This window comes from Lepisosteus platostomus, chromosome 17 (assembly GCF_059453375.1).
Source record: "Lepisosteus platostomus isolate fLepPlt1 chromosome 17, fLepPlt1.hap1, whole genome shotgun sequence".
NCBI lineage: Eukaryota > Metazoa > Chordata > Actinopteri > Semionotiformes > Lepisosteidae > Lepisosteus > Lepisosteus platostomus.
In genome coordinates this window covers 22,462,952-22,480,573 of record NC_142627.1, presented here as the reverse complement: position 1 = coordinate 22,480,573, position 17,622 = coordinate 22,462,952, and the positions used below count along the sequence as shown (strand labels likewise).

Here is a 17,622-nt window from a genome sequence, read left to right as displayed (position 1 = left end):
TGTTGATGAGGCCTCATGTCTTGCAGATAATCGACAGGAGCAAGAGAGACCCATCAGAAGAGATTGAAATCCTCCTACGATATGGACAGCATCCAAACATCATTACATTAAAAGATGTATGTAATTAAAAAGTCACTCCTTGCCCATACATACTATACAATAAGGATTCAGGCTGTGCTACAAGTGCAGAAAATTAATGAATAGATGAGCATCTGAGACCCTGCATTAGATGAAGCACTTAGAAAATGGATGGCTGTATACAGTATATTTGATTTGTCTTCTTATGTTATCCTTGTTTGTAGTCATGGGGGTTTTGTTTTTATTTTGTCCTGTTTAGTGGGGGTCTTTGCTGGGGTGGGCAGGAGGAGAGGTTGTTCAGTTTAGTATTAAATTTTGGTGGCTGTTGTTTGACTTTTTATAAAAAACTTACGATCATTAAAAAAATTTGAAAAACTGGAAAAAAAAAAAAAAAAACCTGTGTCTTCAGGCGAGCTCTGGTCCGCCAGAAGTCTTTGGAAAACGATCCCTCGCTGCTTTGGGCTTCCTCTGAAGCCCCCGTCTCGCTCTCTCCTGCAGGTCTACGACGACGGGAAGTACGTGTATCTGGTGATGGAGCTGATGAGGGGAGGGGAGCTGCTGGACAGGATCCTGCGGCAGAAGTGCTTCTCGGAGAGGGAGGCCAGTGCGGTCCTCTGCACCATTACGAAGACGGTGGAGTACCTTCACTCACAAGGGGTGAGCATGATGAATATGACTAGCCGATATAGGCAAGGCGGCACGGTGGTGGACTGGTGAGCATTGCTGCCTCACAGTACCGGGGTCCTAGACTTAATTCTAGACCTAGAGATGCTGGCTGCGTGGAGTTTGGACTGTGAGTTCTCCTCACGTTTGAGTGGGTTTCCTCTTGGTGCTCTGGTTTCTTCCCATAATCCAAAGACAAACTGGTAGGTTCATTGGCTTCTGGGAAACCTGGCCCTGGTGTGAGAGTGCGTGTGTTTGTGTCTGTCTGCCCCGCGATGGACTGGCGTCCTGTCCGGGGTGTACCCTGCCTTGGCCCTGTTGCTTGCCAGGATAGGCTCCGGCTCCCCCCGTCCCTGAACTGGGAGAAGCAGTTAGAAAATGGATGAGTGGATGGAAAGGTATTCGCAAAGTGTTTGTCATTTCTGTATTCTCAAAGGTTGTCCATCGAGACCTAAAGCCAAGCAACATCCTCTACGTGGATGAAACTGGAGACCCAGAGTCTATAAGAATCTGTGATTTTGGGTTTGCCAAACAGCTGCGAGCCGAAAACGGTCTGCTAATGACGCCCTGCTACACGGCAAACTTTGTGGCCCCCGAGGTAAGCACAACAACTGTAGAGCCATCCTATTAAAACTGGGAGATGCAGTACTGGTGATGGGGGATCGCCAGAGCATGGCACACTTGCTCCCCCTGGTGGCATGCACTAGGGACTGCAACTGGGCTTAATAAACATCCTCCAGAAAGCACCACCGTAGAACAATAATACAAATAATGACTATTAAACATTTCCAGCTGCACTATAAATGTCACACCGGGGAGAGAAAATAAATATATTTATGCAAAATATTTGTTTTACAATATGCATCATTAGCACCCTACCCAGAATCAAATGTGAGATGTACAGTAACATCATGCCTCAATTCAGGATAATGAGAATACTTCACTCTGTTTTAGGTGCTCAAGCGGCAGGGATATGATGCTGCCTGTGACATCTGGAGCCTGGGGATTCTACTCTACACAATGCTGGCGGGGTGAGCCTTCCTAACCCAGACACAGAAAGCGTGAAATAGCTGCTGCTGTCACTGGGTTATAAACAAAAGTTGTTTTTTCACATGAAACACAGGTTATGCTGGACTATACACACACATGTCCAAATATTCTATAGTGTGCAATGTTAGTGGTGGTGGTTTAGGTTGAAAAATGATCAAAGTTCAAAAATATATTTTTTTACTCCATGTATTCTGCTTGGGGATAAAGAAGGGTGACAAAAATAATAAACAAACCCAACATATAACCTTAACCCTGCACTGTCCTCAATAATGATACTCCGGGGATCAGCTGCACCTGCCGACGTCAGATGATCACCTCCGCAGTTTAGGAAATTGTGACATTGCATGCGCGTATCTCATGCATTCTCATGCATTCCTGTACCAAAGGAGAAGCACAGCATTTGGTCATTTGGTGATTTTAAAAGCAGGGTTTAAGAACTTTTGTGTTGTAAAAATATGACATGTTGATCCCCATGTAAACCAGAGGCTGAAACAAATTAGTCTCCTAGGATTTCAGAGCTCCAGGATTCTCTTGAATTCCACCCTTCCTTCCTTCAGCAACACAGATCTGAGCAGCAGCAGAAGAGACTTCCATACTGTCAAACCAGTGATCCCCCAGCAATGGTACCAGAGGATTGCAGAAGCTCCCAATGTAACATAAACATCATGTCAGTCAGACCAATCAACTAGATCTGTCTCTGCTCCTGTGAGGGCCTGAGATTGGAGTTACCTTTCAGCAGGAGTACTCAGATCAAGGAATATCCTTGTTTAGAACAGGGAAAAAAGAAGAGCAAACCTACTGTGTTTCCAAAGCTAAACTACATCAAAAGACTTTCAACATGTTTTTACAAATTCGTTATTTAAAAAAACAAGTGATCCCTGGACAAATCAGACACAAGAGTTATATAAGTATAGAAGTAGGATACAGTATGTTCACATACAGTAGCAGCATGTTGAGGACAATTTAAGAGATTTGAAGAAATTTAAGGGAATCGTTCTAAGATAAACATTTCTGGAAGCCAAATGTATGTGGGATTCAACTATTATCCCAAAACATTTCTTTATCTGTAACACTGAAATTCTTGTTCCAAACAGTTCATCAGCCATTCTGCTCCTAGAGAAGGGATTAAGACCTCTAGTTGTCTAAACAGAAGCCCAGAGTGATGATTAGTTTAAAAAATTAGATAATTGGTGGCTAATGGGGATCCTCCTGGCCATAGGATTAGGAGGCTCGAACCCCATTCAGAAGGAATAAACCAAGAGGCTGCTGTAATAAGGGAAGCTTGAGAGAAATGCGAAAGGGGTTTGGGGTTTTCAATATACAGTATAGCTGATTTCCGTAATGATGGTGATTAGGAACAGATGTGTGAGATGGATTTGTCATTGTTACTCCCTCTCAAACTTCAGTTCATAACTTCCAGAAATGGAAAGCAGTTCAGAACACCCTTGTCCCTACACCTCTGTGAAACATTTAACCATCAAACCTGACTCGAGTTTATCTACTGTTTCCATGGGGAAGTTGCACTCATCGTAACAGGCACATTCAGTACAATTCTGTTTCATACTCAAAGTTCTTCTTTTGTCTGTTTTCGAAACAGCTTCACACCCTTTGCCAACGGACCAGACGACACTCCAGAGGAAATCTTGGCACGCATCGGAAGTGGGCAATATGCACTTTCTGGTGGAAACTGGGACACCGTCTCCGATGCAGCAAAGGTTGTTCAGAGGTGTTCTCATGAAAAGAATAGCAGGGGGCTCTTAGTGGGGGTACTCTTCCAGAGTGCAGGTTCAGGACTGTCATCCATGTAGTGAGCTCAAAACTAGATTTTGATGTCCGTTGACAGCAACAGAAATTCACCCCATTGTGAAACACAATTGGTCAAGTATTGCCTGGAATGGGTGTTCTTGGACATTGGTTATGCATAGGTCATCCCTGGTATTCAGTGTACCAGCAACCCCAGAGACCTGTCAGGCACAGGGGAGCATGCTGTGCTGTCGGTGAGGGATGTGTCAAAAGACACTGCTGGATGGCTGTGTGGACCTCATTGAGTGCCAAACACAAAATTGCTCCACAGTGGTCCTGCGGAAAAACTGCACACATTTTTGTTACCCTCATGCTGGTTCAGACTGCAGCAGTGACCCAGACTGATAATCAACCCGTTATTCCAAATTGGGAGAGATATAAAATAGATCATTAATATTTACCATTAAAAAGAAAATCATGGTCATTCTTCTTGTTACACCCAGGTGGATGCATCTTAGTTATTTCACCCATGAATTTAAAAAAACATATAAGAATGGATTGTAAGCAAGGAAGTTTGAGGAGGACACCCTTCTCTGAATTCACAGAAGCAAAGGAAATCACTACCTCAAACATATGTTCATATTTTTGTCTTCACACACCTGGATCTGATAGATATTTTCTTACTATTAGCAAAAAAGACAAAAAACAATCTGCACAGATTTTCTGCTAATGGATGGAAAAGAAACAAATTAACCATACAATAGGTAGTTTTAGACTAGCTTTCATAGGCTGACAAATGTTCAGAATTGAAACAATAGTGTAGAGGTTTAGGGTATATTCTGGAAACACTAGCAGTTATTTTCATTTTGTTGTGGTCCTCCCGGGTAATATACTGTAGGTTTTATTGTGCAATTCATTCACTCTTCATTATCCCAGTAATTTTCTGAAAGTCTTTCAAACCTACTTTTTCCACAGAATTGCATTGTGAAGTGCAACTGACTTTTATTCAATGCAGGGTGTTAGACTGTCTGCTTTCACAATGGAAGGATTGTATTTTTTCCATATTATAAAAAATATTATGACTGAAGATTTGTCCTTAAAATACTGTGTACTTTGTTATAAAAATATAACTAGCTCCATTCTAATAACTAATTCTCCTTCCAAAATTAATGGAAAATTTTGGACTGTTTAATACAACTTCTCTACTGTTAAAAACCATTTCTCCGATGCATCCAGACCCACGGTGCATTAGAATGGTCCTGAAGGTGCGCCTTCAACGCTAGCTTTGTTTGAGACTCTATTTGTTTCCCCAGGACATTGTGTCTAAAATGTTGCACGTGGACCCCCATCAGAGGCTAACAGCCCCGCAGGTACTCCGGCACCCCTGGATAGTGAACAGGGACTACCTGTCACAGAGCCAGCTCATCCGACAGGACGTCCACCTGGTGAAGGTACGACCTCTGGCAGCTCAGTCTGTCTCACTGCGCCATCAAGACACTCGGACACGAAATTGAGCTTCCGGGCAGCTAAACAGCCCCGCACACCTCGCTCAAACTACACGGCAGGCATTTGGTTTTCATGGATCAGTGCTTTTCATTGCAGTTTTCAAGAAATTCAACAACAGAGGTGAAAATATAACCTGCAGACACAAATCCTTTCAAAGACAAAATTCAGGCTTGTGAAATATTCTTGGAGGATGTCCAATCCATCAGATGTTAAATATCACCATGCAGCCATACAGATTCATCCTAATATTAACTGAGCTACATTAGTTGGTGCTGCCATCTTCTGTACAGTGCAAAAACACGTACTCGTGTATTCATGGTTCACATTGTCGTTTTCCTCTGTCTTTTCTTCCTTTGTTCCTTCTACGGTTTTAACTCGAACTACATTTAGGCTGTCTATTGTGCCTATTGTCTATTACCAGCAAGCAGTAATGAAATGTCACGACTTCTAAAAAAAAAAACATTTCTCCCTCTTTTCTTCTATTTAGGGAGCAATGGCAGCAACGTATTTTGCTTTGAACCGCTCACCTCAGGCCCCTAAACTGGAACCAGTGCTGTCATCCAGTCTGGCCCAGAGACGAGGAATGAAAAGACTCACTTCAACGCGTCTATAGCAGGCCTGGAGCAGAACAGCATCAAGTGTCAAGTGCCCTAACTCCAAAGGATGTCTCCGCCAGACTAAAGCAGAGCCCTGCTATACTGTAGGTGACCCTGGGATTCTGTCCTCTCCCTAATTCCTGTTCAGCTCAAACCAGTTCCTGGATAACACCAAATTTCCAGACCAATTTCAGTGATATGGAACAGAAAAGTCATTTAAACACAGCAGAGTAAAAGTGGAGTTACTATTTCTTTTCTATTAGTTTTACTTCACCGTTCTCACAGTAACATCTTCAGCTTGTCCAGTTCTGAGCTTGGTAACACAGCTGGGGAAAGAGAGTATTAAAAAGGACAAATACCTTAATATCTCCCTGGCAGAAAGAGGCAGCTTCAAACTATACATTTTACAGCAAAAATTAAATGATTGTCAAATCTGTTCAGAGACAACCACTAATACAATGTATGGGCTGAGCAAACCTTTTTTTCTAATATCGAAGCTTTTTTAGGACTTCATTATTTTACAGCAGGGAATGAACAAGTGCCCTCAAAACAGGCCAGAAAGCTTTATAATTGTTACACTACACAATGCCTCTGTACCTCTCACAAATAGGAATGATGTCGCGCAGCATTCCAAAAGCCAACATTTCCTTATAGCTAATGCACAAGAGCACAAACGAACACATCGTGAATCAATTCCATTAAGCAAGACAGGCAGAAAGTATCATGTACTGTACATTGTTTCGTATACGCTGTATATATAAATGGCTTTGCCAGAACAAAAGGGTTTCATTGGGAAGTAAAAACATTTTTCATCATTTTCTTTCAATTTTATATGTATATGATAAAGCCCTCAGAATACTGTATGTAACTCAAGACCCACATTAGAGGGGGCGTTAGGAATTAATTGTCTGTGGAATAATGAGAGAAAATCAAGTTTTATCATTTTCAATGTGTATTTCGGTTTTCCACATGTACCTGTTTTAAAACTGAGAGTCTATGATTTTGTTTTTACTTCACATCTTCCACATTTGTGCTGTATGTGGGCATGAGAAGATACTTGCAATTTGTTCAGTTGCTTTCACAGTACAGTAGTTGGTTCTGACAAAAAAAAGAAAAGAGTTTAGGGGGCTTAGTGGACACCAACATAACTGGTACCAATCCATATGCTCTGTGCAGCCTTTGCCATTACATCTGGCTCAAACAGCCCACTGGTCTGCTAAGACAACAACTTCCAAAGGTTTGATCCAAACTGATAAAAAGAGGAAAATTTAAGCATTTATATATAATTTTTATTTGAATATAGATGTTTTTCCTATTTAGCAAACCTGCACATATTCTATAGCATTAAAAAACCTCCTAAACTCTAACAAGATATTTAAAGTACTATTAATGCATTATCTAAGTGGACTGAGCCAGACCTACAGTAACTGCAGTTGCACTTGAGATAATGGCTCCTTCTCAGGCCACATCAGAGTACTCTCAACCCACTCTCACTGAGGCCTTTATCCTTCAAAATGCTACTTTTTCCTTACTCCAATGAATTCTCTACTGATAATGATTAATATTCTTTTTTGTGTAGAACGTGTGTGATACGTAAATGGTAGAAATGAACAAAGTAGGATGCTGATGTGCAGTGTTACCGGAAAATACCTAGGTGTGTCTTCATACAAGGAGATTCTATAAAATGTCCTAGCTGTCCTTGTAGAAGTAGAATAATAAACTATTTTATATAGCGCCTTTAAAGGTGGCTTCTCAAAGCGCTTTACAGAATGACAACAATAAATAAAAAGAATACACATGATAAAACACAATTACAATACACAGATTGCCGCATTTTCAGTATTTTATCGTAGGATGCTGTCTGAAGTGAAACAATATGTGATTGATTAAAGACGCAGAATGGAAAAGGATGTAGTAAATCTCCTAATGCATGTCAAATCCCTGAAAATGTGTGCACAACAGTAGAGATATAAAAGACAAAATTATATGCTTTGAGATAGTACCAGACAGAACTATTTTTAGCAAATCCTGGAATATATGCCTTACCTGATCGACAGAACACTTACCTTCAATTGTTTTTCCATCAAGGAAAGAGGGCTGTTTTGCAAAGTATAAAAGCAATGCAGAGTCTATCCAAATTCAAAGAGTACACATTTTCAACATGGTGTTCTTTATATTAGTATACTAGCTTTCCGTCTCAAAGGTGTCATTTACTTTGTTTATATTTACTATATCTAATTTAAATTACAGACACCTGCTTGCTTTAGCAGTTTTAACTTTGGGCTATTTTCATGTTCATAATGAAAACATGAACTGCATGAAGGCAATGTCTGCTAGACCTTTAAGGCAACATCAAGGTATGAAATAATTCCAACATGTTCTTAATGGCTGCTTCCAAAGACCTTATTCCTCAACCCTTATTTCATTTTCCTTTTGCATTTACACAAAACAATGTTTTTGTATAATGTTGGTTGTGTCTGTAAAATTGTAAAATATATATTGTATAAAGGTCAACGTTAGCAAAAGAAACAGTGTATCCAAATTTCTAAAAACGAATCCTTAACTTATTATTGCCAAATCACAGAAGTGAACCATTCAGCTGGGCCCTGTTAGAACATTTAAATACAGTGGCTTTCTGTACTTCGCTGTTGGGGTTGCACTGGAGTAGTTCAGGATTTATTTATTGTGCATTCAAGAGCTATGTTGCCAGATGACGTAAACAGCTGGAGATCAACCTCATCAACTGATTTTAGTCCTATTAACAAAACACACAATTGCAAATTAGTTGCAAAATTTACTATTTCTGAATGCCAGAATGTCTTTCTTCACTTCATTTTAAATTTTGTATCTTGATGATACTATTGTATGCGGTATGTGATTTTGCTAATTTACTTTGTAAATCAAGTGCACTTTATATGTAGAGTTACCTATTATATATTTACTGATTTACTTATGTATTTGGGTCATTCTCTATATGTAAATGTTCTTAATATTATGTTGCTCTTTTTTCAATTAAAAAATCACAGCTTAGGAAAGGATTACATGATAAAACATTTACAGTATGTAGAGCCAGCATTATATTTTCAGTTTGGGTCAGTTGGGGTATGTGTGTATTTCAAGGTTTGTGCAGCTAAATGCAGAGATGGATCTTTGAATTAGAATCCAAGCAACATTGATGCATAGGAGAACCACAGAAACCGTAAGCACTTGAAATTTCAGTTTGGCTATCCAAAAGAAGTACATTATTAGTACATTACCGAGAAACCCAGACACCATAGTTCTTTGGATTGTAAGGATTTAGAGTGTGTGACATTCATTAGAAGGACTTCAGCGGCAGTAAACTTTCTCCAGTATCAGTGCGCTAAGGTAGAGATAGCAGAACAGCCAGAACTCAGAAGCTCATAGTGCCGTGGATCACTCTGACACAAGTCAATCTTCCAGGCCCACACTGGGATATACATGTTAATAGTCTCCTGGAGTGGGCAAGGAGCAAATGGTACTGTATATGGCTCATGCAGGCAGGAGACAGTGCGCCACTGTCCGACAAGCAGGACCTTGCAGTCTCCCATGCCGTTGTTAGTACTAGTTTTCCTCATTTTAAACCACCCAGTCTGTTTGTGTCCCAAATGTCACTCCTGCAGTCTGTGGCCATTACAATACATCAGGCTTTCTGATCTGCTCACCAATTGACATAGAAACCCAGACAGAAACAGAATTTCAGAGGTCTTCACCCAATTATTCAGCATATAAAGAGTAACCGCTTCTTTTTTAACTGAAATTTGATTTTTTTTTTTCAATTAACACAAAAGGTTCTAAGGCAATATTAGGCAAACAATGCACTCTGCTTCAAAATACTTGAAATCCACACCAAAGCAATAGGACTGCTGTCTGTTTTAACATTACAATAGTGGAAAAGTGGAACGTTTTTATCTTTAAACGTAAACTTGATGCCTTTTAACCTGTCACTGTGTATGCACAGCAGTGCATAACCACACATGGTGAACAGTAGCATTAACCTCTCTAATTTGACTATTTAAAAAGTAACTTGTTCAATTAATTACAACATTGAGCTTTGGCTAATCCACATTTTAAAACAGTAAACTGCCCATTATCTAGTGTAAATAGATCCATTTATTTTCATTTAGGGAAGGACTGAGTGTTATGATTACAATCCTCAAAAGAGAACATACTGTATACTGTAGAATGTTCCTATCCCAGCTTTAATATAATTCTTGCAATTTGGAAAACATAAAACCTTGTTTTAAAGACATAAAGCTTTAAACAAAAAGTACAGATCAAGGGTATGAAAACAAATGACATGTATAGTCTCAGTTTATGGTCATTATTTTGCTGTTCTTCCTTTCCTGTTTTCTTCACTGTTATTGCACACAGACCCTTGATCCACATCTTTTGTTTTTGTTTTTTCCAAGATTTGTGTTTTATTGAGCATTGAAATATTTGTAAAGTAACCTCCTGCTTAATTCCATAGATGTCTGTTTTAAAAATGTATTAATGCGTTTGAAAACAAAAAACCTATATAAGTTATTGGACAACTAACCATTTTTTTTAAAAGAAAAAAAGTTTTAAGAGGTGCAATATTTTTGTAGCACTGTGAAAAACCTTGGTACTTTGTATATTCCACAAGCGCTGATATGCGGAATACTTTGTTCTAACTTTCCCATAGACTGTTCCAGGTAAGGACCTCAGCTAGAACAGTGTTTTTGCTTCCAGTGTGGCTTGATTTAAAGGCACCAAGAAGATTTTGCTTGCAATCTGTTTACCTGCATGCTGAGGGTCTTTCAATACAGTCTACTGAGAAACTGCTTCTGGGACTCTGCAGGTATTTCTAAGTGATGTTTGTTTTCAGGAATAGTGTAGAAGCCCTGTAGATATCCATCTTTGCTGTGCAATGGCTTAGCATGCCAAAACTTTATAAATAAATTAAATTAAATCAATTATGCTGTGTTTTCTTTTTATGTTGTGGCTTTATGTACTGTGGCACAGTGGTCACCATTGCTGCCTCACAGCCCTGGGAACCCAGGTTCAGTTTTGGACTCGGGGTTCCATCTCTCTGGAGTTTGGATGTTCTCCCCTTGGTGGAGTGGGCTTTCTCCAGGTGCCCCTTCGCCACACAGTTCAAAGACATACTGTACTGGTAGGTCAGTCGGCTTCCGGGAAAACTGGCCCTGGTGAGTCTGTGTCTGCCTGCCCAGCGATGAACTGGCATCCTGTCCAGGGCTATCCTGCCTTGCGCCTGTTGGCTGCCAGGATAGTCTCTGCCTCCCCTGTCTCCCTGAATCTGATTAACAGGTTAGAAAATGGATTGTTGGATATAATCCAAATTTATCTTATGTATTTGTGTTCATTTAGGTTATCTCCATTTTATTAAGACTTTCGTGACAATCTAATTACATGTTAGGTCTAAATATATGGGTATATGCACTATCCTCAGGGTTCTGGGCAGTAATCTGTAGTTTTTATAATGTTCATTCTATTTGTTTCACCTGACTTATAAAGCAAACAGATGACTAAAGAACAATCAAAAAGGAACTCTGTAACCCTGGTCCTGTTCAAACAAATAAGACAGATCTAGCTAAGAGAGCATAACAATATTTGTCAAACAGGAAACAAATATTTAACCAACTAACCTTCCGATTCCTTCACCTTTGAACTACAAAGTTTTCAAACTCTACAGTCCGCTGAGTTTCATCTGCTACTCTTAAAACAGAACTGGTTTTCACCAAAGTCAGAGCACATACAGTATAAAGCATTCACTTCAGGCTGATCCCTAAAGTGTGGAACGTTTATCACGTTCATCGGTGAAAAACGTCTTCAAAATCAAAAGTGATGCACAACCAAGAGGACAGAAATGGAAACAACATATTGTAAACAGTGGCTACAACGTATTCTAAATGGGGTTTTATGAGTGCATTGTACCGTTTTAACATAACATCCCCTAATTTAAATTCTACAATTTTAATTTTAAAGAGTTAACTGATTTCTCTACAGAGATATCTTAAACATCAACAGTGTTCTATCAAATGGGCTAGGTGATCCAAATGGCTTCCTCTCCTTCCCAGCCTTTTCTGTGTTCTAATCAAGTCTTTTTCCAAAATGTACTGTAGCATCCTCAAGCTCTGTTTCCCAGTTTACATTCACAGTTTATGTTTCCGCGACCGGCGTGCAACACCTTACATGTGTCTATATCAGATGTCACCTGCCCGGTGTTGACCCAGTCCCAAAGGTGTTCTCTTTCTGATCCGATTGATTGATTTTGCAGTGTTTGCTAATCCTCCTCCTTTGGTATCAACAGTAACATTAACTGCTTTGCTAACTGTACCGTAACCTAAATCAGAAAGAGATGTTATCTTGAAAACATCCTTGAGACATTTCACTAATTCCATTACTCTGATATGAGTATTCACTCCTTTTACTGTCAGTAAACCAGTTCTGAGCCCTAACACATGCCTTGTCTGGAATGCTTACTGCCTGCAATCTGAGAATCAATCTTTCAATACGCATTTTGTTAACAGCCTACTGAAAATCTAAACATACAATATCATATACTCTGGTTGTATCCATTACTCTCAGTACAAATAACTAATAGATTAAGTAATACCTACCTTTATAATTCCATGTGGACTATCCTTTAACTAAGGATTTAATCCTATTAACGTTCAGATTACACGGTTAGGCCTGTGTCTGGCTATCAATCCATTACCACCGGTTTCACTACCCAAAGTCAACTCTGCTCCACTGATGAGCTGTGCACAGCTGCTGAATTTGACTTTATATGCACTGTATACTCAGGCTGGAGTTAGAAGTCTGTTCAGCTTTCCAGGATATGAAACAAAGAGAGTCAGTGTTTACTCCCTATATTTAATGTCCATATAGTTTAACTTGTTTACAAATATTGAATTACACTGTAGCCTGCATATCTAAGCCCAAGAAAATGAAATAATGTATATGAATATACATTTTTATAGATAAAAAAAACTTCCATGATTTCACTTACAGAAACAGTAGAGTTGCACATGTATCAGTCTGTATTATAAGAGATGTCAGATGAACGCTTTAATGTACTCAATATTTTTTATCAGCTTCTAGTGTTCGTAAAAAGGCCAGCGAAAGCTTTAATGGATTTGTTAAAGTACAGTAGTACTTTTCACACCTCCAAGAGTCAAACATTTACGGTATTAGTCTCCTTCAGCAGAAACAGCAGGGGGCAGCAGTAATGTGGAATACTGTATCTACTAGTTTTGGTTCGCTGCTCTTCGCACTAATTACTTTGAGACTAGTTATTTAGTAGTGTGGAGACATCGGCACCTACTGTAGTTCTCTACCCTTTGTGTGTTGCAATTAACGCCACGTAAACTGGGAGTATATACAGTCATCACTCACTGCTTTTATTGATCTGTTACACAGCGCAATAAATAGTAGATCACATACGGTAACTTACAGTATACGAACGAATAGATACAGTATGTCCCTTTGGATAAAGTGGCTGCTCAATACCCTTGAACTGATATCGTCTTGCCATTCCGGTGTTAGTATTCCATAAACACCAATGTTTATTGGTGTTTAGAAAACGCTGACGTGTATCCTGATGCTTTATGGCAACGTTATGCATCTGTGGAATTTCGGCACGTATTATTTAAAGTCTTAATTGGTCGTGTTTTTTTTTTATCACATACCCATCAACAGCGCTTTCCCCCGGTTTTACACGAATTTACCATCGCCTGCCCTGCACCGAAAACAGCATGACAAAATGTCATAAGTGCCACAGCGCCTTATCCCATCTGCACAAAACTGCGTGCTTGGTGAACTCATGTCGAAATCAACCAGGCATTAAGACTAATTAAATATAATTACAGGTTACACGTCCCAGTAACCCACCACACGCCTTCAAACCTTTTTCGTCCTCTGTTGCCCTTCAGTGCCGCGCAGATCATTGGTTAACCCCGGACCAATCACAGCTAACAATGGGACACTCCCTCCATTATTCTGAGCAGGGGAAACAACGACAGTCGCTGCGAATCGATTTACCGCATAGCAACAGCCAATGGCCTTTCAGATACGATCGGATTGCTCGGGCTTCTGCCGTATCTCCCGACTTGCCGGAAGGCGGAACAGGAATGTCGTGCTGAATGTCAACCTGCTTTGAAAGCCAGGAGAGTTTCGGCCCAGCGGTGTTGTCGGTCGTCTTGTTTTGATTTTTTTCCTGCGTGAGAAGGGTCCCTCCGTAACCTCCCCCGACCGAGACTATGGCTGGTGTTTTGGCTCGCAAAGCGGTTGATCACCTACGGAGCAAGGAGTTCAGGGATTACTTGACGAGGTATGCGAGTCTGAGGTTGAAAGGCGTTTTTGGAGACGCGTCCCTTTGTGGGTCATGGCGTTCTCTGATTTTGTACCACAGCCGGTTATCTGATACTTACCTGGCAGTGCTTGCTATCATGTGCAGCACTCTCATGTTTTAGTGAGCAATTGGGACACTGGATTTTTGGCAAATGGCTTAACATTTCCAGGAGTATTATTAGTATATATGAAGTTATCAGGATTTGAGGGACGGGTTGTTTGGGTGCAGTTTCAGCGGCTTTTTTTTTACGCGATGCAAACCAAGGAAAATGTACGCCTGTAATATTCAGGGTTTCTAAATCATAACGCACAATGGTGGTTAGTGTGTTAATATGAAAGATCACCTGATAACATTTTCAAGTAGTGCTGCTAACGTGCTCATTTGTTTTCCAGCAAAGCTGGCACGATTGAACATGCTTCACCTGACATTGTTCTTACAAGCGGACAGCTGACAGTGTCTTTTAGCATTGCCTTTATCGATCGTTTGTATTCGACTTGTGCTACAACAAGAAATTGTACATTACTGTTCTCTTGGCATTCCTGCAACAAATGTTTATACTGCTTTCCGCTTTGAAAAGGTGTGTGTATAAATGTTACCTGGCTGTAGGCAATGCGTAAATGATTAATATCTGCAGCGGAAATCACGGGGGGAAAAGTGAAGAAATGGAGTATTACTTTTACCCTGGCAATTGACATAACAGATTTAATGGCATCCACAGTAAAGTGCCTAAACACGATGCACCAGGGCCAGTTTCTGTGTTATTGAAGCTGTGCGTTAAACCAGAATCCCCTAGAGGGAGCTGATGTTAAATATATCCGGATATTCACCAATTGCCGTTTCAACAAAAACAGAACTGAAAAGTATTCAAGTTGCAGGCCCTACCTACCCTGACTACTGTATTTCAGTACTCTGGGTAGGTAACATCATTTTGGTCTTCTTCATACTTGTATTACTGTACTCCAGGGGTCTCCAGTCCAATGTCCCAGACAGCCCAAATCAACAAATGTTATTGGTAACCACTAAAACAATGTTTTCTAAAGACCTGGGGCATTTTAACCGTGCTCAAATTTAGGAATGTCTCTCAGTCCTAATTGGCCAGATCTCCTTTAACTGAACAACTGATTTGCTTTATTAATCAGTGGTCAGCAGTTTGCAAATGTCCCTCTTCTTCTTAAAGCTGAAGAGATTTAAAGCGACCTTTGAGTCTGACAAGATTAGGGTTGTCAAGGACCAGAGCTGGAGACCCTCTTCTAAACTCACATACAAGAAAACTTGCCCCTGAATTAATGTTAAGTACTGTATCAAAGCGAAAATAAAGCACTGGTAAGTTACACAGTCTCCTAGAAACTCAGAGCAGTACTGTATCTCGTTGGTTTCTCAGTCGTTACCCCAGAGCTGTGGGATATGTTATGGCCTTCTCTGAAACTGGAGCTCATTTCTAAAAAGTTAATTCCCCCCTCTTTTGTTTGTTTTTTTCCCTCGGGCAATATGACCTGATGAAAACATTCTCTGACACCCGTCCACTGCAGCACGGTAAGGAAATGGTCTGTCTATGCAATTGATCAAAATGACAGCATAAGGCTACGTAATTGAGTCAACGATTTAGTCTGCTGGTCTGCCTACTTTAGTTACTGTGTGTTTTGTGCCGGTGAAGTAGTTTTTTGTTTTGTTAACGGTGAAAGACATTCCTGGGGTTTTATATCCACTCCAGTGTCTTTTTCTCCCCAATCACAGCACTTCTGGGGACCTGTGGCTAACTGGGGGCTTCCCATTGCTGCCATCACTGACATGAAGAAAAGCCCAGAGATTATCAGTGGCAGGATGACCTTCGGTGAGAAAACCTTCACATTTACAGAGCTGTGCGTAGAGCATCCCAGGATAACCTTTGTCAGATATGAGCTTAGAGCCAGCCTGAGAGCCCTTAACCTAAAGCCTTTTCAGTTCTAATCCCTTGTATTTATTTTTGAGAGGTCAGAATATATTTTTGCTGAAATACATCAAATATTTCCATTGTTTCCTTGATCATGCTACAGAAGACATTTTTTCTTTTAATAAAGTCTTCGAACATACTTAGTTATTCATGCGTAAGCTGCAAAGGAACAGGTAACAGGTTTATTCCATGCTGAAAAGAAAGGAAACGCAACATAGAAGGCTCTAGAGCTGAAACGCGTTTCCTTTCTTTTCAGCATGGAATAAACCCGTTACCTGTTCCTTAGTTATTTATACTTGACAAACTAGTGGGCAGCCAATTCTGAAAGCACCCTAAGCTTTAGTGCTGTAAGTTTTAGTGGTTCTGTTCCACCACATACTGTATTGCTGTAGTGATTGACGAGGGTGAAGTTCAGAACTGCAGCTCTGGTCTTCAATAAATGTTTGCCTTTCCAGCTCTTTGCTGTTACTCCCTCCTGTTCATGAGATTTGCCTACAAAGTGCAGCCCAGGAATTGGTTACTGTTTGCCTGCCACATCACAAATGAGACTGCTCAGCTCATTCAGGCCGGGAGACTAATTAAATACAAGTAAGTAACTGGTTTAAATCATTGCATGAGCTGTCAGGTTTAAAGACATCTAAGAGGTTACGATGAGAAACATTTAAGCCAAGGCATGGCTGAATAATAGTCTTAAGAGTTTTAGAGCAGACTCGTAGGATTATGCAAGAATAAATGTTTAGAGTAGAAACATTGTTCTGTGTATAATAAAGTGTGGGAACTGCTCTTTTAAAACGTTTTAAGTTGAAGTTGTTAAATGAAAATAAAACTAAATTTTACACTTCATATTTTGTTATTCTATTTTGTAGCCTTTAAACTTGTTTTATCTGAGACTGTTAATCTATCAATGGTTATTACGTACAGTATTGCATGTGTTACCGTATTTGCTGTAGAGGGGATGTTAGGCTGACAGTATGAAATAAAGATGTTTAATTGTTTTTTTACAGAATGGAGAAGAAACAGGCCAGTTAGTGACATGGGGCCTTGAGACTTCTTCAGAATGACCTGCAATTTAAATAACAGAACAAGCCAATTTGATTTTTAATCTCGCATGGAGCACCTCACATGAACTGAGAAATTGACTGTTACATCTTTCAAGGTTTTGAAAGATAGGCATACAGTATATCACGCAATGTAATTTATGATTCTCACTTGTTGACATGAGTTTTTGTTCAATGGTTCCATTTCAAGTACGTTAGTATAATCATATGATTTGTGAATTAGTTTTTCCAAGTAGTTTTTTTTTTTTCCATTTGCAGAGTAAATGACAAGGCTTTTAAATATGTTTCAAACATTGACACTGGAAGTTTTTAACCTTCATGCTGATGGACTAATTACTATTTGCCATTAAGGTCAGTTTAATTTATGCTGTATGTTAAGTCAAGGCCAATCTTGGAAATTTCTAGGTTTATTCTTGAATAAAGTTAATTTAAAAATATAAAACATTTCTGTCTTGGTGTTTAAATAGTTAAGTCACAGTTTCTGTAATGGAGGAGGAGATTAATAACTTGTAATGTTAAAAATAACAAATTCCCATGAATTAAATGTTGCTCCAACAGCCCAAAAGCTTGATTCAGCCCACATTATATTGAAAAAGTTTTTATCTACTTGACTTTCCTGCAGTGCTACACATTATTTTCTTG

At 39.7% G+C, this 17,622-nt stretch overlaps 2 protein-coding genes across 3 annotated transcripts in view; both read left to right on the top strand.

The window, feature by feature from the left end:
* Positions 1 to 10,591, top strand: part of rps6ka2 (ribosomal protein S6 kinase, polypeptide 2) — a 65,492-nt gene extending 54,901 nt beyond the window's left edge. For both annotated transcript variants that reach the window (XM_088609657.1, XM_088609655.1), the window contains exons 15-21: positions 27 to 116; positions 577 to 735; positions 1,178 to 1,339; positions 1,696 to 1,772; positions 3,389 to 3,506; positions 4,848 to 4,985; positions 5,528 to 10,591. In XM_088609657.1, the coding sequence (XP_088465783.1) occupies positions 27 to 116; positions 577 to 735; positions 1,178 to 1,339; positions 1,696 to 1,772; positions 3,389 to 3,506; positions 4,848 to 4,985; positions 5,528 to 5,653 (870 nt within the window). In that variant the 3' untranslated portion in view covers positions 5,654 to 10,591. The remainder of the gene's footprint in view (positions 1 to 26; positions 117 to 576; positions 736 to 1,177; positions 1,340 to 1,695; positions 1,773 to 3,388; positions 3,507 to 4,847; positions 4,986 to 5,527) is intronic.
* A 3,170-nt stretch (positions 10,592 to 13,761) lies between these two features.
* On the top strand, positions 13,762 to 17,422 carry mpc1 (mitochondrial pyruvate carrier 1). Its single transcript, XM_088609658.1, has 5 exons — positions 13,762 to 13,971; positions 15,287 to 15,290; positions 15,727 to 15,823; positions 16,378 to 16,510; positions 16,927 to 17,422. The coding sequence occupies exons 1-5, from the start codon at positions 13,901 to 13,903 to the stop codon at positions 16,949 to 16,951; spliced, it is 330 nt and encodes a 109-aa protein (XP_088465784.1). The 5' UTR covers positions 13,762 to 13,900; the 3' UTR covers positions 16,952 to 17,422.
* Positions 17,423 to 17,622: the final 200 nt, after the last annotated feature.